Genomic DNA, 24,010 nt, shown 5'->3' with positions numbered 1-24,010 from the left:
TATGGGACTAGTTGAAATTATATGATCACATACTATTTTTTCCGCAAACATTTTCAGCTTGTTGGTATTCATTTAACGAGCAGGTGTTTAATGTTTTGCTTTAGTTGTACTATTTAGTGGGTGGCCTCCTGTCATACCATTCAAACTTCGCTTCAAAGGAGGAATTATTAATTTCCTCATGACCTCCATGACACCTATCTTAATGCTTCATAAACAATTCACTTACTTTCGTAGCTTCTTTCCGAGGTGTGATGGAGATCTAAGAATGCAAGGTAAAAAATTATCTGCTAAATTTTGATGCTCAACCTGGGACACAAAACTGCCAATTATTTTTCTGGAGAATTTAGCATTATTTGTGTGTGTTCAAAGCTCAGCTTGCATTGAATTCAGCTGCAGCCAATAAAATGTTCACTACTTTTACAAATCAGAATATTAAGTCAGATATTAAGGAACACAAAACCACCTTACATAAATGAGTGACAGTATCACACAGGAATTTCATGATACTAGCAGGGGGACATATTGGCAGGGAAAAACATTATTTTGTCAGCAGAAGAACAGACAAGCTCAAGAATCCATAGCACTTTTCCAGATGCTAGAGATAAAAACATGTCTAACGGGCAGAGATTCTTCTCCCTATTTCTCCCAAGCCATTGCTTTTGTCCTAGTCCTGCCTGGGACCTGCAGGTTCCAGCAGCATTTGGGCGAGTAAATTCAGTTCAAGTCTCTCTCTGCACCTTGAAATCTCAGTCTTCATTTGCTGTTTCAAGTCTGTGTAAAGCCACTTACAACCTCCTTGTCCTGAGTGTCCTTCATCAGATATTTCCTTCCCTGTGCATGCAGTCTCCTGACCCTTCCCAGTCTCCAACTAGGTCTGCCCCTGCCCTCACTTATGTGTCTGTGTGTCTGCCAGCCTGTGACAGTGCCTCAAGTCACTCTCCGTTCCAGCCACTGGCTGTGTCAGCTCTTTCCAGCTGCCGACTGTTTCCTTAGCGGATTTGTCTCCTCCTAGCCCAGAATATTGCTTTTCACAGCTGGAAGCCAGCAAGTTCACAAGTCCAATCTCTCTTCCAGCTATCCATGCCTCTCACTTCTTCATAGCTCACAGCTTCTCCACTGTGTGTTTGAACTACGCTTAAACTAGAGCTTCTTTTCTCTGTGCCACCCAGATACAGCCCATTCACAGTATTAACACCAGAAAAATCGGTTGAAGTAACCAAGCATCGTCCCAGGAAGGTGACAGCAGCAGGAGCGCAGTGCAGTTGCAGGAAAATGCTGTTCAGACCTGTGCTCTACCTGGTATCTCTGGTGTATGAATTGATGATTTAATTTTTTTTGAGAGGTGCATAATTGGATAAATTTAGTGAAAATTCTTTGGACAAGTGAAAAAATACATCTCTGGCATAGTGTGGGTATTTCCCATCAAATTTTAGGTCCCTGATATTCAGTATGAGGGACCTGCATTTCACAGGACAAAAAGCTTCCTCCTTTCCTCCCCAAACCCTTGCACGTTTCCCTCCAATTACCCCTTTCACCACCAAACTGCAGGAACTTCAACATTCTTAGAGAAGATGAATTATGTTGGCAATTAAAAAAAAAAAAAATCAGTCTTCCAATCAGACTTGGAAAAATTTGCACAAAGCCTTTTAGTTTGACGAACGTATTAAAACCGGGCAGAGTAACAAAACCATTAGTTGTTAACCTTAATACTAAGCAATGCACTTGGCCTGTCTGTAATTAGGTGGATCTAGAAGGGAGTATCTTAATGAAACTTTCTGTAAATTTGCAACAGTATCTTATTCATGACTTCTAAGAAGAGCTCAGATCAAACCCTGCTCTGACCTCATACACAATACACTGTGCTTTTTGGTATTTGTTTTTCAAGAGATGATCCTAAACCAAGAAATTTAGATCCAAATCAGCATTCTCATAGGTGATTTAGAGACCCTGGTTCACCCACGATGGATTTAAATAGCTCTGCATGTGCCTATATGTTGGCTTGGTCTGCATACAAAAATTATTTTAGACCATGTTTATAAAAGCTGCCTGTAAATATCTAAGAAACTAACATGTATATTTATGAAATTGCTACTTGTGGCTGTAAATGCTTCTATACAGGAGATGAGAAAACAAATTCCTATCAAATTTTGAGGAGACTCCAGCTGAAGAGACAGCAAATGGCCCAAATGTCATTAGGTAGATCATTTGATTCCACATCAAGGCAATTTAGGGGTGTACATACTTGTTTGTTTCAGATCAGCTTCTCAAACTCTGTATTTTCCAAAACAGTTAAGAATTTGCCAGCAAATTAAAGCTATGTAAATACAGATCCCAGTTAGCAAGGAGATGCAAAAAACCATTAACTGCTATTTTCATTTTTCCATCATCTTTGCATTTTGCAGTGCAACACAGGAAAGAACAAGTTATCTCTCATGTTGTTTCCTGTATTTGTACTACTCAGACAACCCCTTGAATAAGTCCAACAGCTAATTACACAGCTATAAGTGATCAGAGTGAATGCCATCGCCAATGCAATTAACATTCTTTATGTGAGATTAACTGGATTTGAGTCACCTGCATAACTTGCTTACAATGTTAATCTCTCAGGAGACAGAGTGCTGCTTGCCCAAGCATGCTAAATAAAGCAGCTTTCTTCACACAGCCAGGTCAAATTTAGACTTGAGAAAAAAATCTTTTTATTTTTTTCTTTTGAAATGGTTTGCCCATAAATAAAGCCTTGCTGTATAATTAAACATTATTACTCTGTCAGCAGCATTCAGAACACAATATATTTGAGAAACAAGAAGCAACGGTAATAAATTAAAATCACAGACATATATAAAAATTTTAATATAGCTATTTTATAAGCTTTTACTGAGTAAATAAAGTACCCACTTCCCAGACTTTCTCTGATGAATATTAAAAATCTTTGAAGAGAACTATAAAATAGGTCATGGTTATATGTCATGTCACCCCGTCATGCTATTACTGGGTGACCTTTATAACTTCAGAATAAACTTTGCTTGCAGTTATAAAAGTGGATTGTTAATGTAATCTGGACACACACCTATTATCTGTTGCAGTGCTTGAGATACACGCTGCAAGAAAACCTACAGAACGGATCCCAACCAGAAACACAGGAAAATTCTTTCCTTGCTTTGGGTGCTGACAGAAGTTAACCCCAGAACTCAATTTTTCCTCTATTTAACAATTGGTCTGAGTATCAGTGTATTAGAGAGACTCAGATGACCTTCAGATGTATTATTGCCCTTTCTCTGTTCCTCAAAAAGTTACACAGCCATATACAGGACCTCAATCTAATTAAAATGATCCTAACTACCTTAATATATTTTCTCTGCTGAGGCAACTGCTAGAGTGAAGGATTTGTTGGTGCCCATAATGTAGAGGCTCAATCTGATTTAGAACTGTTTTCTCTGTCTTTGCTGGAGAGAAGGCATTTTTAAAAAATGTTTTCATGTTCTAGAAAGAAGTACTAAAATATGAATGAAAAGGCTTTGGGGAGGGATTTAATAACAAATAATTAAAAATAAAAGCTTTTTTTCCCTTTAGTGTTCTGATGTAAAGGGAAAAAAAGAAACGTTAGATGGTTGGAAGCAAGTTTCACTTCAGAATGCTGTCAATAGTGTAGATATTTCATTAATTGCAACGTGATCTAGATAAAGCTCTCTGCCAAAAGTGAAGATCTGGAAGAAGACAGAATATTAGGATCATACTAAATTTACCTACGTTGGCCAAATAAATGAAAATACAGCTGCAAAAGGAGATGGGTTTATATTTAAAGACATTCTTCTACTGCCGCTCTTTAGGCACTTTTCCATTTTTCATTCGAGAAATAAGCACTTGTGTAGGTATTGCAAACTTCTACACTCTAAGCAGTACCCAAGATACGATGAGCTTGCACAGTAAAAGCGTGGAGCACTGTTAAGAGGCAGATGGAAATAAAGTAGAATAATTTTTATCAATTGTTAGTGTTTTTCTTCTTTTACATACATCCACAACTGTGTTAATTTCAGTTTTTACAAAGCATTAGGTATGGACTTCAGAGACCAAATCAGATCCTTTTTCATAGCATCCTATTATAACTTGTCAGTATCTGTTGATAATAAATATTGCAAAGCCAAAATGGCTATTTGCAAACTGCCACAAGTACGCTGCAAGTGAGAAATACAAGAATTTGAATAAAAAACAGGAGGAGCTTTGCTCTCAAGGACAAAATACACACTACCAATTTCTCTGTCTTGAACTGTGAAGGTATACCCGGTTTTGGTAGATTTTCTATTTGGCCGGGAAAGCTTCTGGGACTAATTTCCAGGGTACAATGGAACAAGACTCTCTTGCTAAGGCCTTCCACACAGTCAGAGCTCAGGAAAGCAAAATGGGGCACAAGGTCTTCATTAAGGGGGTTTGGGTTTTTTTCCTCTAACATCGTCTCATCATAATATACTCTTTCTGGAACCACAGTATCTCTTTCAGCCTGGCAATGTCTAGAGAACATCAAACACAAATACTTCTTCAAGCATCAGACAAAAATACCTGTTCATCCCACAGGACCTTGTTAGCTGAAAAAAGGTTCAGGTACCAAAGCTAAAATCAAAGATTAATCCAAAACCATCTTTAATATGTCTGAATTGACATATCTTTTAAGACATTTTTGTACTTGTCTTAGTTATGCTTTGTATTCTTCTGAGGCTCTTCTAAATATATCTTTTTCCACTGCTTGATGCCAGCCTCTTGAAGTTGATGTATTAAGGCCTTCATTGATTTCACTGAGCTTCAGAATCAATATACAAGACACACCTTTGTACATTCTCTTCAAACATACCATTTTAAGTCCAAAGGAACAAAAAGTAGCCCGAAATAGTTTAAACAACTTCAAAACTTATCTGAGAACAGTGCAGGAGCATGACAAAATGATAAAATATTAACTTAAATAGTAAATCTTACTTTATTTAATTTTTGGCTCCATATTATGTATTTACAAATGAAGCTTTATTGTGAATTGGAACAAAACTGTTTCTGTTTTGCATCTTGCTTTAATTCTGTTCAGCCAAAGGCTATGAGCCCAAACACATGCAAAGCAGCCTAATTTGTATCACTTAGACTTCTGAATTTGGCCTTTAGAATAGTCCAGAACAATAAAGTACCATGCAGCTTCTTCTTGTGAACATTAGGATTGATGGATTAGTTACTAACTTTCTTCAAAGGCCAATTTAGACTCTGTGACAGACCCCGTTTTCTTGCTTTGCTCCAAGATTATGCCTTGGATCCTCATAACAGCAAAAACTAGCAGCAGTGTTTGAAAGAGAAGATTAACAAAATGCAATGCATCATTGTCACTATTCAAAACAGAGGTATAATTTTTGGCAGCATTGCTTATATAATTAGTTTGCTTTATGACAATTTACTGTGAAAGTTTGGCAATTTTCTACCAGTAGAAGCAGCATGACTTGGGAACAAAAGGAAAGAAATCTGCACCACCACTAACAGTATGCTTGAATATCCTCAACCTGGATGAGTGCCTAAAAGTTGAAAACTAGGTTTCATATTCAGATGGGGCTGAAAAAAAAAATCACTTGCTTTGTGAAAGTTCTATATGTGTTATCCACAACTCTCAACAAAGGTGACTGAATGCGTACCCAGCCAAGTGGATACATTCTGCATATGGGAAACTTTTATTTTCCCCTCCTACTTCCTTCCAAGGTTCTTATTGCCCATTTTATTTTATTTTTTTTAAACTCAGGAAAGATGTAATCTTTTAGGCTAAGCTTCTATGCTGTTCCCCTTGGGCCACCAGTTACCACCACACTGACTCAGTTTTTCCAGAGGCAATGCCTCAAGCTAAATTTACTGTCCAGGGAGCCAGAGATCTGTCATGAGTCACATGCAGAAATCAGCTTCAGGTATTACAGAAAAACTTGCAAAGCCAAAAGTAACAAGTGGCGGATTCCTGGAAAAGTTTGAGAACTAGTATGAAACAGTCCTTTTTCCTACAGAGTACCGTATTTACTAAGGCCCCCTCCACACTATGGAATGGGTTTGGGGATTTGTTACTTGGAAAAGGAACAGAGACATTAATAATCAGCCAATTAATACACATTCCTCTCCAGAATCAGCACAAGCTGTAGGCTTGCCAGCCACTTTATTAAATTCTCTAAGCCTCTTAGCTAAGATGTCTTCATTTTGACTTTAAAGCCCATTTTCAAATATGTTCAAAACAAAGTTGGGCACATGAAAAATATGTAAGTATTATGATATTTTTAGCATTTTTTTCTCAACATTTGCACTATTCCCATGTTCCTCATACCTATGAGTCATATTAGAGGAAGGCTGTAGACTTAACAGATCACCCGTGGTTTTGCCTGTGTTCAGTAAAGTCAATCTGAACATGCACAGCCAATCTGATGGTTCCCAGAGTTGCTGGATTTATTGGATTTATTGTGCATGCTTAGACTGATTGGACTGTCCAGTAGAAACATTGCTTCCTGGAAACATTATGGATAATGCTCTCCAGTGCACTCTGCAGGCACCCACCCACACACGAGTTGCTGCCTGGAGTCCAGGAGTGCAATACAACTGTTCCGCTGGTGGAAGGCAAAGCCAAGCCACCTCCTTTTGTACGGAGCTGACCAGGACTAACCTGGACACGTCTGTACAGTGAGCCCAATACACCAACCTAGAGCTTCAGGGCCAGGTGGCAGCCAAGAAAAGGGCATAGGTGAATGGTCCTGTCAAACAGCAGATCATAACCTGAGTGCCTGCTTCCTGCATGCTGTTCTTGTACAGCACAAAGGAAGATAGGAAGGGAATACCTAGACAGAAGTGGAATTTCAGATAGGAAGATACCCAGATAGGAAAGGAATTTTAAATATAATTTTCTTTAGGTAGTCTAACACAGTTATGAAGAACTAAAATATGTAATTTCATTTATTACTGATTTTGTTCAGTATTCACAAAATAGGCTTAGATTGTAATTTACAAATTGCTTGCTATGATATGATTAAACCCTGTAAAAAATTTCAGAATATTGTAATTGGTTATGTATTATTTTACATATCAAGACAAACCTAATACTTTTCGTAGCTCTGCAGGAAATGAATTACATGCATATTTCAGTTTTTATTCCTACAGATCAATGCTTTTTAACAAACTATTTTCTTAAGGATTTCTTAAGGCTTTGTAGTTTAGGACTGCAATCTGCTTCCTATCCACAGGGAGTATTACCAAATATTATCAGTACTTAAACTGATGAAGAAGATACGTCATGTCTCTTTTACATCTGTATAAAGACACTACTTCAACAGATGGGCTGCAAAGGACATAATAATTTGATAAAAATCCTTTCTGTGTTTTTTTTTGCAAGGTATACTAGTTCTGTCTTTAAAAGTCTTCTGCTTCCATGAATCCACAACAAACTAAGTGGAGTGGAAGCCTTTACAGTCTTGTAATGCTGGAAAGCAGCAAATCCTCAGTCACTCACGGATCTTCTCTAGCAGAAACTTATCTAAGCCTTTTGTGAATCCCATAATGTTTTTTATAAAGTTTTTTTAAAGACTAGCAAATGTTGAATTGCATATACATGCAAACACAGATGACAATATGTGTGACTGGTTTTCCAGTGCACCGTATTAGGCAGAAGGTGAAAAAATAAGGAGCATCTGATTCAGAAAGGACCTTAGGACTTCTGTGAAAAACCTTACTGGAATTACAAGCAGTCTTGTTTGGCATTTCGACATTGTATCAAGAGTATCAAAGAGGTGTAGCAGGAGGGAACATTAACATTATTTCTTGTTCTTTTTTGTATGTATGTACATGTTTTCATTAGCAGTAAGGGTTTTTTTCCTTATTGATTTTCTTCTGTTTGCTCAAGACCTCTTGATTAATTCCTACAAAACCACAGCTAATGGTAAGTAGAAATGTCATGACTACAGGATGTAACACAGCAGGATTTTGCGCCTTTGCTTCTTATCCTGTTGTTAGCAGGGTGGATCCAGCTCTAGGTTCAGTATTACTTTGTTCTTGCTCTAGACCCTAACCATAAAGCAAATGTTCCTAACAACTGCTTGCCTTGCCCATCAGGTCTGGAAGCTCTTTCACATAGGATGCCTATTCATTTTTCTTTCATTTAGCAGCACCAAAAACCTAAATGATGCCCTGGCTTACAAAATGAAAAGCTGTTTCATGCCCTTTAAAAAACAAATGACAAAAATTTCTCTATATATTATAAAAGTTGACCTCAGAATATTCTCCAATGACTTGTTACTGATCAGTTGAGCTCTTTTGTGCTCTCCTACAAAGGTTTGATTTCACAACCCCACAGGAATAAGGAATTATTTAAGTAGTAGGCAATGCTAGTCCAAATCTCTGTTAAGCAGGCATTGTCAACTGTATTAGAAGTAGCTTAATTACATTTGGTAATTTTGTGAAGGAGAGCATTATGTCCTGCATTACCATCTCTGAGTGTATGCATATCACTAAGCACCTCCAATTAGGCTGAAACTATGCGCTCAGCAGAAAAATGTTGAGCCATCACAGCTTCATAATTATCAACTGCAGCCATTGAAACCTGGTCTTCTTCAGAAACTCTGAAACGCAGTTTAAGCAGTACTGTTGTGTTTTGTTAACCTTGGTTTGCCTCAACTTTTGATAAGCCACCCAGCTCAGTTCAGTCTATGACATTTGTAGTGAAACGTTGCTTTACCAAAGACAGTCAGCTCTGCCGGGTCGCTGTCTCGCTCCCCCACCATGTTTGTTCCAACACAAGTGTACATGCCGGCATCACTTTTTCTTGTATTGGAAATCATCAGCTTTCCACCACGTATCTGTTTCAAAACAAGGAAGATATTTTTAACTGCAAATAAACAAAAGACATCAGAAAAAAGCTATCTTCTCAGGCAGCCAGTTCCAGAACTAAGGCATTTAAAAGTTTTGTTTGTAAATATGTGTATAGCTTTAAAATTATAATTCTATATACTGAAATATCTTTAAGCTGCTCTAGAACACATTTCATCCTACTGGCTGACTGTAACTGCATTTCAGTTTTTTCTTTGGTTTTCATTAAATGTTTTACATTTTGAAGGTCACATTTCTTGCTGTCTCTTTGGAAACACAGAGTTCTTGTATTTCTTACATGAAAATATGTAAAGCACTCTTGACAGAGATGAAAAGAAAAAGACAATTTTACTTAGTTTTATTCAGTTAATTTTATTTTAGTGATGTCTGAACAGTTTTCTTGTTCACCGATTAAGACAGATATTCTATTTTCCTTGATGTAAACAGACTGAATCTAGCCCAAACTGAGAATTCACCTGACTCCCATAAGACTTAACATTTTCCTGGCTACAAAGGGTGCTTACAGAGTGAAAAAGCAGAGCAGTTGAAACAAATAAAGTAAATTTGAAGCTTGTGAAGTCACAGACAATGTCAGAAGTTAGACAAAGGAGTGCTTCAGAACAAGCTCGGAATATAGCCAGAGAAACTTCAGAATCAGGGCATGATAAGCAGGTCCCTGCCACTCTTCCGTCCTCTACCCTTGGGCAGACCACAGCAGAGACAGCCTGGCCCACAAACAGCAGCTACTTAGATTGTTTAGCTTGAAATACTTCCTGAGGCATCCAAAGCAACAAACAAGCTTCCTGATAGTACTTCCATATCAAATAACGCCAGCACTGAATGAATTACATATTGTTACATACAACATAAAACTTTACTGAAGGAATATTAATGGCGAAAAGTTAAGTGTTTAAAAATTAGCAATTAAATACTTCCCCACACCCTCAATTTATCCCTTTTGCTTGCACATACCACAATATAATTTCTAATCACTTCGTAAGCTAGGTATTTCTGCTGGATCATTTTTCACTCAGTACATGGACTTCAACCAGTGTTACTCATTTACGCAATATGTATTCCTATTCAAGAACAACCATTCTTTAGAGTATAACCTCAGCATTCATTTAGAATACACATCCTAATTACTACACTAAATGCAACATTACCAATGTCTTCCTACGCTGTTGGCTTTTTTTCCCATGGAGTATTTGTGTACCTCTTAGATATGACTGATATTATCTTTAAAACACCTCTCTGATATAAGATCTGATATTTTATAACTGAGATCTCATTTCAGTGAACTGAGCTCTAGAAAAGGTAAGGCCAAATCAGTCAATGACATCCACCGAGTCCTCCATCTAACAGGGTACCTTACATGACCAAATTCACAGCTCTAATGAACCTCTGTTACACTGGTTATACAAATCAAGCCTCGAGAAGTTCCAATCGGACACCAAACTGGAAGGAATAAACAGCTTTCCCCTGCTCGTTTGGGAAAGCTCAGAGAGGCAAACTGCCAAGAGTGAAGACGAGTCTCTACGGGAAATGCTACAAAGCTGTAAAGTTCTGTTGCACTCAGCCCTGGGGCTTCAATGCAGGCCATGTCGACGGACCACCACCCGAGATGTACTCACACTGATCCGCTCTTCCCTGTCATCAATGCGGACTTTATCTTTCTTCCAGTAGATGGTGGGCTCAGGGTGTCCACGAGGTGGCTGGCACTCCAGTATGGCAGGCTCTCCAGCTGCCACCACAACATCTGTAGGGTTTTGGCGGAAGTCATCCCGTAGCACTAATCCAATACAAGAGAGAAAGAAGAAAGAAATTACTAGAAGTGATGACTTTGTGAGCACGGGAAAAAAAATACATGCAGATACATATAATATTAAACAAACAAACGAACAAGTCTCAACCGTTCTTAGGTGCTGACTTTGCATCCTTTATTTGCTATAAAAGTTCTCATAAAAGACGTTGGTGAGGTGTGACCTTTTGTGCAACAGAGGCAGATTTCACACACATGGGCTGTTTTTCCTTGTCTTTTCTCCAGATAAGAACACCGCTCTGCATTTAAATTAGAAAGACCTGTAGCACCCATTACTCTTTTTAGGCTTGACAGGGTGACTTCCCATCCTTGCAAAAGTAGCATCGCAGGTCTGATGTTGAGTCCTTTTCATGAAAGAAAACAACATGCTGAATATCTGGCTTGCCTGGACCTCCAACTTCAGCGTAAGCTAGGTAAAGAAGCAACACAACTGATACTGAATTGCAGAGTTACACCTTGATTAAGGGTATTGTTATTATTATCATTATTATTGTCATCACCAAATACACGCTGAAGTAATCACCAGTTCTGAAAAGTGTCAGAGAAATCAAGCTGATGATAGTGTGCTCCCAGCATATTTATTTCTTGCTTTTATTTTTTCAGCTTTAATATTTCTGCAACTTTGACCAGTGCTGTCCCATGACATTGAAAGAAAAGAGCATTTAAATCACCAACCTGTTTGAGAACTATATTAGGCAACACAGGCCAGCTTCTTATGTAAATCAAGCTTCCATAAAGAAGGATTAGGTCCATCTAGCTGGCTTCAGTGTGTTAAAATGATATCCACTTCATCATTATTCTTCCATGTGTGTCCTAGTCTCTAGGTTAATTGACATTCTTATAAACATAAAACTGAAAATAGCTCTAGATGAGCTACTGAAATAGAATTTAGGGCATTTCCCCTCCTTGAGTTTCAGCTACGTATGGCTTTCATTACAGCTTTAAAACAGTTCTCGCCCTTAATGGAACCAGAGCCCTCTGAGAAATTAGAAAACACTGTATCCTAGTGAAGGGGCAAGTCAGGAAGAGTTCAGCAGAAATTGCTCAGTCTCATTTCATAAGCAGAGATAATTTACTGCTTTCAATGTTAATAAAATGTGCCCCATTTTAACATTTGGAACTGAATATTTTTCTGTTCTGTAATAAGCCAGAAGAAAATATCATTAATACATACAAAAATTGGTCTCTGAATGGGCTGAGGTGAGCAGGCTGTATACATGTGGCACTTGAAATGACGCAGAAGGTAACTTTTATTGTTCCCCGTTTGGGGATACACAGGTAGATCCCACAGGAAGGAGGGAATTAATTGGGAGTTAATTCCTTTTCTAACACAAAAAAGAGTCATTATTTAGGTCTTGCTCTTGAAGCATAAAAGTGACAGGACGCAGTTGGCAATAAACGCAGCTTTGGCAAGAATCCATAGTCTACCTAGGTGACACACCCAATTGATACATTTTTTTCCAACAGATAACTTAACAAAAGACTCAATTCCTACATATTTCTGATGAATACAAATCACTCATACACTTTTGGTTCACAATAATCTAATTTACAGAAATGGAATTTATAGAGCTTCAAGATCAAATTGAAGAAATAACTTATGTAATGCACAACACAGAAACAGGACGCTGAAGGTCATGGGCTGCTGACTGTTTGGCATTACAACATTTTGCAAAGCCAAGAAAGCTAATACCACAGCAATTTCAGGGAAAGAACCAGAAAAAAAAGTCTTAACAAAATCACCTGTTTTAGGAAGCATTTTAACGTGTCTCTGTAATCACTAGGATACACAGGAATAAAAAATAATTCTAGGTAATGCTATACCCTCTTTCATGCAACTGGCAAATGGATAAACATCAACTTCTTCCATTATTATTACACACAAAATAAATATGAATTTTTATTGGTTTGATTCTTTGTACAACTACAAAACTTCAGTGGAAACCCACTAGTGGAAAATCCTCAGAAAACCAGCAGATCCCACAAAATAATGACTTTATACTCCTGACTCCTAACTCCTGGCAGCAGTATTAAGGAAAGCATTTTGCTTGAACACTTCACACTGCTCTATGAAGCTGACAAATACATTTTTTTGGGGTGATACACAGCAAATTACATTAACTTTCTCTGAATCATCCCAGCAACTGTGTAAGGTTCCAATCAGCCTAAGAATAAGAGGCTAAAAGGAGATTTGATTTTATCACATTCCTTTACCCAAGTCTTACTGCAAATCTGGCTTGAATGGAAGACAAAATTGATGCCACGGGGTTTACTTAATCTTGCTCTGTACCTCAGCGCATATGTGAATCTTGAATAGATATATCTTACCATTTCCATCTAAAGCATTCTGTGTTTTGGAGAAAAACAAAAAATGGCTGAAGAAAAATGAAATGGGGAAAAAATAAAGCAGAGGTAGAAGGACAAAGATAAGAGAAAAATGTGTGGAATATAAATTAAAGAGATAAAACAACTAAGAGAAGAAGAGTGGGAGCACTGTAAATGTAGGGGGAGTGAAAACAAAAAGCCAGGTAAAGGAAGGAAAAGAGTAAGAATAAAAGCAGAGGGAAAAACAAGGCAAAAGAGCAGAGGGCATGGGCTACCATTCCTACAATTCAGCGCTTTTAATGCAATATCACATTGAGGATACAAAGCACAAACATTAATCTGATCAGCACAGGCATCCCAGCCCATCCAAACATCACCCCAAGAGAGGAGGAGCCGGGAGGGGACCGGAGCGCAAGCTGACGAGCTCCACTGTCCCACTCCAGCGGCATAGAAAGCTGCAGAAGAAAGGAGCATCAACTGGAAGTTGAGTTCACACTCATTAGCACAGTAAATGGAAAAGTTGCAGCACAGCTTAGTGCATTCACCATATCTAATGGCATAATCGTCTGTGAAAACAGAAAAATGGTTGAGAGCTGCAGAATATTCCTCAGCCAATTATCCACAATTGCTGGGTACTTCCAAGTAACTATTAGTGTGCCTGAGCAGATCACCCTCTCCACACACTGGCAAGTGGCTTTTTTTCACTTGAGAAACCAACCCTCCTCAGGGCCCTCTTGGCAGGGCACAAATATCACAATTTTAAAAATTCAACACAAGTGGTGAAACGCTGCCATCAGGCTCCTCTTCCTCACCCTGTGTTCTTATTTTGCTTCATTCCAATTTTAACAGAAGTTACACAGCTTCCTCTGTGCTTGCACGGGCATTACTCTACGTTTAAGAAAGGATGCCAAAGAGAAGGATGGCCAGCATCCCGCCCTGCTTGCCCGTGCTGGGACCACAGTGCTGCTGGTCTCCTCGGGCAGCGGGACCCCAGAGGCTGCCGCAGCCCCAGCGGCAGCGACAGCGATGCACAGGGCAGCTGCTCCCCTCTGCCAGTCCAACGGCAGCACAAACATCCTCACATTTCCAGAGGCAAAGCCTCTGAAGGGCAAAAGCATCCGGGTGGCTACACTTCGCTGTCTGGAAAGGCACTGGGGCACCAGAGAAAGGACAACGAAATTGTACACACAGCCTACAATGGTGCTGCGGACAAAAGTTAATTAAAGTTTGATCAGTCTCTTTGTAGCTCAAACAAGCTGATGCTGCTCAAACAAGATAGATGCCTGCAAGATTTCAAGTTGGTCTTTAAGGCATGTGAAGTCCTGCATGGCCATTTAGCAGTACTCATGAGCACAGTCCCAGAAAGGGAGGACATCCAGTGATGGCAGCACTGAGACGAATGCTCACTGGCCAGGCACCTGCCAGGGTGAGGGAGAAAGAAGAAAAACGAAGTCTCCACTACCGAGGCAACTGCTTACCAGCACCTGCCACATTAGGACCAAATCCAGGCCTCGGTCAAACTGCTGCTCGTAAACTCAGGGAATTACATGGAAACAGAATGAATTTCCTCGACTGAGGCTCCAGCAATTTGTTTAAAGGAAGCGGGGAGAAAGCCACAACGTTTATGGTGTAGGAGGGAAGGTGGCGAGGTCAAACTTATTCTAGGCTAGATATCTGTGCCTTAATCCTGCTTTTCACTACAACAGCTTTCAAGCCCTTAGAAAGAAAACATTTTTATAGGATTTACATTTACATGACGATTACAAATAACCATCTGTCTGCTTCCACTTTTCCAATCTGGTCCATGTCCCACGAGCCCCCAGCCTGTGGTCAGAGCAGCTAAGCTGGAAGGAAGAAGTGGATGCCCGTCAGGAGGCTTTGGGATAATTGCATTCTTCTCCCACCAGCTCTCGGCTCTCCACCTCCTCCCTCCAGCATGCATGGCGAACATCTGAGATTACCGGGGATGGGAGGAGGAGAAAGACTATCTTTTTTGCCTTTTTCAATGAATGATAATGTCTTAAAACACAGCTACATCTGTCATGCTGACTAGAGGGTATAAAGAGATATCGAGTAAATATTAATGTGCTTCTGTAACTTGCGTCTGGGTAGTTTATCTTCCCCCTCCTTTCTTGCTTTGTGTTTACCTCGGAATAATATTATTCTCATATAAAGATTTTACACAGCCACATCAGTGGCAGATTGGTCACCTGCCACATGCAGGTAGGTCTCCCCTGATCCAAGGCGTTGCCCCACAGGCATTTTCCTAAATCCGCATTTTTCCACCACTGCTTAGGTGCCTCTCTCCTCTGATACACACTGATATGCAAAATCAACATGAATTTTTATGTCAAATAGCTGCCCAGATGTTGTGCAGTGGACAGATTAAAGGATTATTATACTTTAGGCAGCGTATGGTGCAGGAGGGTATTTTAGAACTTGGCTAATGTGTATGATCTACTGAAATGGTCCCTGAGCAAGCTGGCACTACCTGCTGAAACAGGGTGACAGAAAAACACCAGGAGGTCACAGTCAACCTTCCTCGTGAAGAAACCTTAACACTCTTTGTTTGAGGATGCTGCTGCCCTACCTCTTTGTTTCAGCAACCACCTCTGTCACATTTCAGAAGGAAAATTTGATAAAAAATCACAGCCTAGGCAATAGTCCTAGGCAAGACTCCCAGGGAGTTCCTGAGCTCTCTCTGTGTGTGCACATCCTGGGAAAAGCTGACATATTTTTTTAAAAAAAGATGATAAGGAACTATATGATTTTTTTCTCCTGTTCTTTTTCCCATCCTTCGCCTGTCTCCTGATACAGATATTGCCTAGGAGACATGACAGCTAGCTAATTTACCATGATTCAAAATGTTCAGTCTTTACCTTAAAATGAAGCCCCAAACCCGTGAGACTCATTTTCAGAGGTGTTAGGGTATTTTTAAAGAGTCCAGTAGCTTCAACAATGTTTGATTAATAGGGTCCCTAGAAATCAAAGTGAGGAAGAGAGCAACGGGGAGATACCTGCATCAAGAAGTAAACCAAGGAGAATCTTCTTCCTTGCAGATTCAGCAACTTTCTCTGGCTTCATCCTTTTTTCTCACTCAGTATTTCAAGTGCTTCTGAACTCAGTAACCTACTCAGTACTTACAGTTAAAGCTAGCATGCTTTTTATTCTCAGGCCTCAGCAAAGACAAGATGTGGAAAAAACACTTCATTCCGACACATCTTCTAAAACGTCTAACATCTCATACATACAGATATAGACATTTACAGAATTTGGACTTTCTGATGTGAGTTAATGTCTCAATGTGAAAGTGGAGACTCTTGCTTCTAAACACAGAATCTATTAAACGAGGTGAACAGAGAATTACAGTGTCAGAAATCAGGTGCATGAAGCAACACTGACATGCGAGTAGACAGATTCCAAATGAAGTCAGCGGGAGATAGTAGGGTTTTTTTCTCTCCTCTACATTTCAGCCTGAGGTGTATCCCAACTAGCTGTTTGCACAAAGGTCAGGAAAAAAAAATACACTTTTTGCTTTCTTATTTACAGCACACACTGCAAGAGTCAGACTTTGAAATCTTTCTTCAACAGTTAACCCAATTAAGGGCACCAACGACCTATTTTCCATTTTACACAATTACTCAGGTATACAAGTGATAGTTATTGCAGACATTAGGTTATGATTTGTTTCTGATTTTTTAAAGAGTGCTATTTGTGCTGAATTAAGCATATGCAATACAACCCAAGTACACTTAGTGAAAAATTGCATAATGTTCTTGCCTTTCTTGTGATTCATTGGGATAATTTGAATGCAACCTGACATCTCCATGATTTTTTCTGAAAGATTTTATTTGGCTACTAGAGAGCATGAAGAGTGGAGATTTCTCTAATTTGGGACATAACATATTTATGTTTAAGCTTCCTGATTGAGAACAAAGAACTATCACCTGTCTTCATTGCATTGAAGCCCCAATAACCTTCTCCCTTTTTTAAACTCCCACCTCCTTCCACCAACAAATTCTGAATGCTACAGTTAACAGTCAGCAATCTCATTACCCATCTGCTATAAATCTTCAAAAGCATCACTGTGTTTTGACAGTCAAGAAAGGCAAAGGGAAGCAATAAGCATAACCAAGTATTCTTCATGAATGCAAATATCCTGAAGACCACATTTAAGTAATTTCAGAAATTTAAAGCTATACAACGTAATACGTTGAAAAATTTTCTCCAGGATACAGAGCAGATTTCTTTTTTCTTATTCTTAAAGCATAATCACTCTTGATGAATGCACTGCACAGATTGCTAATGCTAACTAGAGACATGTTACCAAGAGTTTTATTTCATTGAAACTAAAAAACCTATTACTTGCTTAAAAGTTCAGAGACTTCCTAGAACTGGTACCGCAATTGTAGACAACGAACTTTGAAAAATGTGCATGGTCTGTTCTAAGTCTTAAGATTTAACAGGGATCAGACATTTAGCAGTTTACTACAACAGTTACTTAATGATCCTTTAAACTCAAGTCTCACTTTAGCTTTTACATGCTTTTCACATTTAATGGATATTCAGAAAATCCTGGGCAAGTAATTTATTTTTTCCCAACTAATGTGAATATCAGATTTGGAACCAAGCACAGCTTCAAAAAACACCACATAACAACTGAAGTACTGTACTTGTACCACCACTTGTATGCCAGCATGTCTTCTTTGCAGCAAGAATATGGGACTAGTTTCACCAAAAGCACTAGAGAACTCAAATCACATCAACTACGCTTCCCTCCCAGCAATGCAGTAGGAAGGATCGTGTTTTGTAAATGAGGCATTTCTCCAGAATCCCTTGCAGGCTTCTCTCAGAAAAAGGATAGATTGGACTGTATAGACCTTTGCTCTCCTGCAGTAGAGCCATTGTTAGGTTCTAACAAGCAAAACTTAAAAAAAAAAAAAAAACCACACCCCAAACTTAAAGGAATTAGAAATATATAACCAATTTTCAAAAGCAATGGCATCCAAAAAACCTCAGATTTTACTGTCAGAGATATACGAACAAAATTCAAGTGGGAGTTTTTCATCGAGTGCTTCAGCAGAGCACACAGATACTGCACTGTACATACAGACTACAGCACAGAGATTCTCCAGAAAATACAGATTTAATAAGTAAGTTCAGAAACAACAATATAATAGCAAGCAAGTTTACTGTTGTGAGTACGAAAGTAGTGCTGCTAGGTACCTGCACCACTATGCTCAACCTAATGAATGCTACCTTGAGTTTGACATAGCATTAACGAATTTTATTTTTTCTGTTTCCAGACTGAAGTTGGTTCTCCTGCAACCACTTTAGCTGCTTCAGTCCCCTGGGCTTGAAGTTCCAGCCCAGCCAAAACACCTGAAATGTACATGTGCCCTCGGTAAAACAAAGGAATAAGAACAGATGAGAATCATGAAAACGAATACAAATGAATGAATATTTCTTGTACCAGAAATATAAAATGTTATACGCTTCATTTAACCAATAGAATACAGACTGCAATCTCCGAGCTCCACTGAAGTGTGAATAGCCTCTAATGAACTTCTTGTGTACACATGCACAACACACACACAACAGCTGGGATGCTTTCCCATCTTGGCAGGGGGTCACTGCCACATTGCTGCTTTACTTTAGCCACATTAGGCAAAGCGTCGGATAAAATAGTCTGTTGCCCAACATAGGAATTCTCTTCCTTCCATCCCTCCGACCTCCTCCCCTAACCCTGGTCTCTGTCAAGCTTTATCTGTTAATTACAAGCTAAAATCCATCTATTCATTTTTTTTGTGAGCAGGGTGTTGTTTTGTTAGAGCTTTTGCATTGCTCTTTTCAGAAGTCAGGATATAAAATGAGATATTTCAGCAGACATAGCAAGGCATGTATTTCTTGATAAGCTTTTGCAGCTCCGTTGCAAAGGGACTGTGCAGCCACACTTCATCAGATACCGAGCATGAGATGCATTCACACTTGGCACGCAGAACTGGTGGAAGCTGTCTGCTGCTTCTCGAGTACCTCACTTCCCATCCTGCAAACTGTCCTTATGTCAACGGGCCATTCTGGGGTGCTTGCCAGGTGCCGTTTAAACAGGCCTGCTCTATCGGTCTGGCTGGCCTCGTGTCCTCTGTCCCGCAAACGGGCACAGCACGTCACAAGGCTCAGCAGTGGCATTTCCTGCTGGACCTGACCCTGGTGTGCCCTCTGCAATTGTCAACCTTCCAAAGGGCTTCACTTTTTTTAGCATTAGTCCCAGCAAATTGAGACTGGAAACTGGAAATGCATAAAAAGGGTTTGCGCGGCTGCCACCGAGACATGCCCAGTCATTTGGAGCTAGTGGCAAACAAGAGCCGTGAAAAGGAAGAGCTGTGTACCCAGGGAGTGGGACAGCAGAAGGTCACAAGTCACCACTCAGTGTGCTCACCGCTCCAGCCACATTTGGCACTACGTCTCCAAGAATTTACAGCAACATCCCCCCCCCAAACATCTCTACCACTTATGATTGCATATTATTTTAATTCAAAATTAATTTAATACTCGACCACAAATTAAAAAAGTAAGGGTGCATGGTCCAGACATTGTTCATTGAAACTCCAACTCCCCCTTCTCTGAGGACAGTAAAAATATTTTTTTCCTCCAGTGTTCAAGTGTCAGGTATTTTTGAAGTTCCATCATTGAATTCTTCCTTCATAAAAGGCCCCTTTCAAATTTAACCACTGACCAACAATGTTAGATGCCCTTTCTTTCTGTATTATCTTGAAAAATGCAAAATAATTTATCTGTCATTTATCATCACAGTGTTCTGCAAAATGAATTTAAGTTTCCAGAGCTCTAAGGAACTGAAGGAGCAGTGTGATATGTAGACCCTGTATTAAACGCTCTTAGGAGAGAGTCATTTGAGTTCTGCCAACATGTTAACAACTAGGGAATGATCCATAACAACTAGATGAAACAGTAGTTTTATACCATCTAAACATGGAAAAGAAGCCCCAGATTTGTGATTTTATGCAAAACAAAGAATAGAATAGTGTAATTTGCAGGAAATCTTTTGCAGTTTTGATATGCTCAAATAGTATAAGGAATTACTTCCATACAATATGAAATATAACTCTCCCACTTACTTTCAAAAGAAAAAAGGAACGTAAGAGTTCACAGTGCCCTCATTATTATTCACTACATGGTGCAAAAAGAAAGAAAAAAATTAAAGAAGCAGGAGCAAAGACCAACCGTAGTAGCCTGAAGCAATAATTTTGAAAGAGGAGCTTCAGCACCCAGAGGGCGACCAGAACCTGGGTGTCCAGCTCCACCCTCCAGTCACACTATGCTGTGCCTGAGACTCCAAATGACCTTCAGCTGAGTGGTTACACCAGCTCCCAGACATACTGTTGAAAATGTCATAGCATAGTATTTTGAATTGCAGTAAAGGTGTAACAGTCCTTTTTTTTCTAACTAATACCACTTTCCCAAAGTGCTATTTCACGTAATTTCAAATTTTGCATACTATAAAATCAAACAGCACAATAAAGCTACAAGAACAAAATAAAACCTCTGCTTGCCACACATCCTTCTAAACCCTTTGTGCTGAATATCCCTCTGGCAGTTCAGTACAAGAGAAAATCAGGGTAACTACGTGTCTGCTGATGGAGAAAACTGACAAAGAGCACAACCCAAATAATTGTTTACCTCAGACTATAGAGAAGAAACAACCTGAGATGTGCCTGTAGAACAGCCTTTAACGGGTGTGTTACTCAACAGCTGGAGCAGCCCTTCAGATGAAGGGCTCACATTCCTCTTCAGTGTCTCAAAGACCTCTGTTAATCCCACAGTTATGATATAAAATAGTTTTTTCAGTCTTTCCTCTTGCTTTGTTTTTGTTTAGATAAACCATCAGTGTAACAAAGAATCTATTCCAGCACAAGGACATTTAATAACCAAATACCGAAGTAGGTATTGTTTTAAACGGGAACCTCCCAGCACATTTAAGTCACTCATATCACTCCTCTTTAGAGCAAGGAGTGTAACTAGACACACAGTACCTGTGTCTGTAGCTACCACAAAAGATTTAATTTGTGTACTTTTATACAGTTATCGTCATTCTTCAATTGCATTAGAAAACAAAAGGCTATACTGACAAGATAAAGTATTCAAGCACCATATGATAGACAAATCGAAATAGGCAGATTAGATTATTGGACTAGACAGGATTAGATGGAGGGACTTTTAGCCTGCCACAGTATTCAGCTGGGATAGATTTTAGGCCAAGTAGTACAAACATTTTCTTCCATGCCAACTGGGGGGGGAGGGGGGAAGAAAAAGAAAAAAAGATCTCCTGTTTGCAGGATTTTTAACACAGATCACTCCTCTGACCCAGTTCACAGCCCAGATCCATAAGCAACTGAGGGAATGACAAGCTATTACAAGCGGAGAAAATAAGTGGCCAGGAGAGAATAGTACTACTTAAACCAGATTTTCCACCAAGGAAAGTGTATTGTTAAACTATGCATTATAGAACAAGGAATATATAAAATACAATAGCTCATATAACCAGTGCGTGCTGTGGGATTTCTCTGAGACCAGGAGAACTGGAAACATTCTGTAGTTTGCTTGTGCAGCTTCAATTAAGGCAAATTGAATTAAACTCTCCCCTGAGGAGGACCTCTGTAGCTCTGCTCCTCCTTTTCTGAACAATTCCAGATGTAGGTGAGGAACATTTTCCATTTCTCTCTGAAGATTTCCACATGCCTGGCTGTGCTGCCACATTCATACAAAGAGGTGAGCTTCTGGAGGAGAAAACATGGGGTGCTAAACAATGCTCAGCCAATAGTCGGTACATACTTGATTTTTACAACTTGATTTTATTCATTGGGGCTTCTTTCCTTACTTAGCAACAGATGGATCAGCTGGAAACAACTCAGAAGAGATGGAAATGCTTCTGCTGCTGAACAAATGGAAGTTTAGTACAATGCGGTTCATAATTACACATTCAGTGGCACTTTAGTTTCTTCCTGTCATATCCTGAATTTATTACCTGTTTAATAGCTCTTCTTTGCACTTCCTTTTGAGCACCTATTCAACCCAAGGTACTAATTAGACTTCCTTTTCGAATGCCACCAGCACCCTGACTTCTGTTGTAAGGAATCTCCTTCCAGCATAGGGCCGTGCATTCACCTTACCAATCTGAAGCTCAGCAATCAGAATCGCCGCTCTCGGGGCAAACCCTTGGGTCTGGCACATGCAGGAGTGACAGAACTCCAGCAGGTCTAATTGCTGACTGCAGCTCATGGTTTTCCTCTTTCAAACAGTCATTTACTAGAATGCTCTTTTTCCCCACAGCAGCAGGGTACAGAATATTAACTCCATTTTACTGAAACTCTTGAAAGTTTTAACCCTCCCAGAGGCTTCTCTCAACCCACTAAAGGACCATGACATCAACAAAATGCCTTTTTTTTTTTTTTTTAAATAACAGGTCACAGGGCTGTCATATGAACAAAAGCTCACTATACTAATTCAGCACAACTAATAATTTGCTTAAGATTTTAAAATTTGTTTCTTGTTCTTTTCTAACCAGACATCTCAGGGCACTGAACTGGAACCCTCCGTACTTTTTCAGTTAAACACAAACACCAACACTGGCAGATGTAAAGCAGTAAATCCAATGTGTAACTGAACTTACCGACCATGAGCAGTTTAACTCCGCATTGTGCAGGGCCTGAGCATCTGAATATACATGTGAATGCACAGTGCAGCCAACTTACAGCAGTTCTGTGCAGAGAGTGTGGGAATTCACCTGCAATTTCTGGATAACTAGGAGCCTGGACTGCAGGCATTCAACACATCGCTGTTAGAGTGGGCATGTCAGTAGTACTGGCAGTTTGGACTCCTGTCTCTCGTATTCCTTTTAAAATAATAAATCCAAGACATTTATTCATACCGTGCCTTCAGATGTGACTGGCAATGGTAAATCCATTAAACTTTGCTTTCACTGTTCCTAGTGTTTATAAAAATTGTAGGTGGAATTACAAACCAGAAATACAGAGGTTGGTATTTTTTCTCCTCAGATGTAATAATGAGCTGGATAAGAACAAAGTTGACCCAAGGATTTCAATAGAGAAACTTTCATTGAAAACCCAAGCAGTAGGGTGCAAACCTATGTTTTTATGTCAATATAATAATGGTGTTTCTACGCCTATTAATAAGTATAGATCTACTGCTGGATTCTTGGTTAATGGGACATCATAAATGAATTATATTTCTTCTTAAACTATGTAATTAACTCTTAATGAACCCTTCCTTTTTCCCAGTAAATTCAATTTTGTCTAATCCTTGGGTTTATGGTAATGTTGAGCTCATTAAAATGTTACTTAAAACTCATTAAAATGCATACTGAGAGGTAACAGCTTCATTACAGTAAGACGTTGTAAAAGAAAAAAGAATGCTTTATTATCATTTAATTGTTTCCAAAACTGAATACATTTGCATAGTGATGAGGTTCATAGGATATTTTCAGTAGTACTCAATAATTAAGCAGTTCAGTAATTAAAAATGCATTTTCTAAAAATAATTTTATGTTATTGCTTACTCCCTGTTGTTTTTTGCAATTGGGAGAAGTGTTCAGGTCGATACAGTTTGCAGAATCAAGTAACAGTGGTATCTCCATTGCCATTAAAAGATATAATAGTCTAAGCCCTTGGCAAATTTCTGTTTCAAAGAACAAGCTAAAGTTGCCGGCAATAGATTTTACAAGTCAGATGTTCTAACTAGGTCATATAATATCCCTCCAACCATTTTTTCAATACCAGGGACAACCAGGAATTATGTAGGGGCCTTTCAAGTGCAAAGACTTACCATAATTTTCATCACTTACTGTTACTATACGCTTGCACATGATAGAATACCCGAGCAGAGGTCAGCTGGGACCTAGATGTGGCTTTAGAGGGTGTCAGAGTAACTACGAATCTGCCCTAACTCATGTACAGAGGCAGAAGCCTGCAAGCTAAG

At 39.2% G+C, this 24,010-nt stretch overlaps 1 protein-coding gene across 15 annotated transcripts in view; it reads right to left on the bottom strand.

The window, feature by feature from the left end:
• Window positions 1-24,010, bottom strand: part of ROBO2 (roundabout guidance receptor 2) — a 1,133,103-nt gene that overhangs the window by 138,905 nt on the left and 970,188 nt on the right. For all 15 annotated transcript variants that reach the window (XM_075433863.1, XM_075433885.1, XM_075433921.1 and 12 more), the window contains 2 exons: window positions 10,485-10,642; window positions 8,720-8,840 (listed from right to left, as the gene is read on the bottom strand). In XM_075433863.1, the coding sequence (XP_075289978.1) occupies window positions 8,720-8,840; window positions 10,485-10,642 (279 nt within the window). The remainder of the gene's footprint in view (window positions 1-8,719; window positions 8,841-10,484; window positions 10,643-24,010) is intronic.

Source organism: Opisthocomus hoazin, chromosome 1 (genome assembly GCF_030867145.1).
Source record: "Opisthocomus hoazin isolate bOpiHoa1 chromosome 1, bOpiHoa1.hap1, whole genome shotgun sequence".
In the NCBI taxonomy this organism is placed as follows: domain Eukaryota; kingdom Metazoa; phylum Chordata; class Aves; order Opisthocomiformes; family Opisthocomidae; genus Opisthocomus; species Opisthocomus hoazin.
Note: the sequence above shows the minus strand (reverse complement) of the source record. Positions and strands in the feature narration are given on the sequence as shown.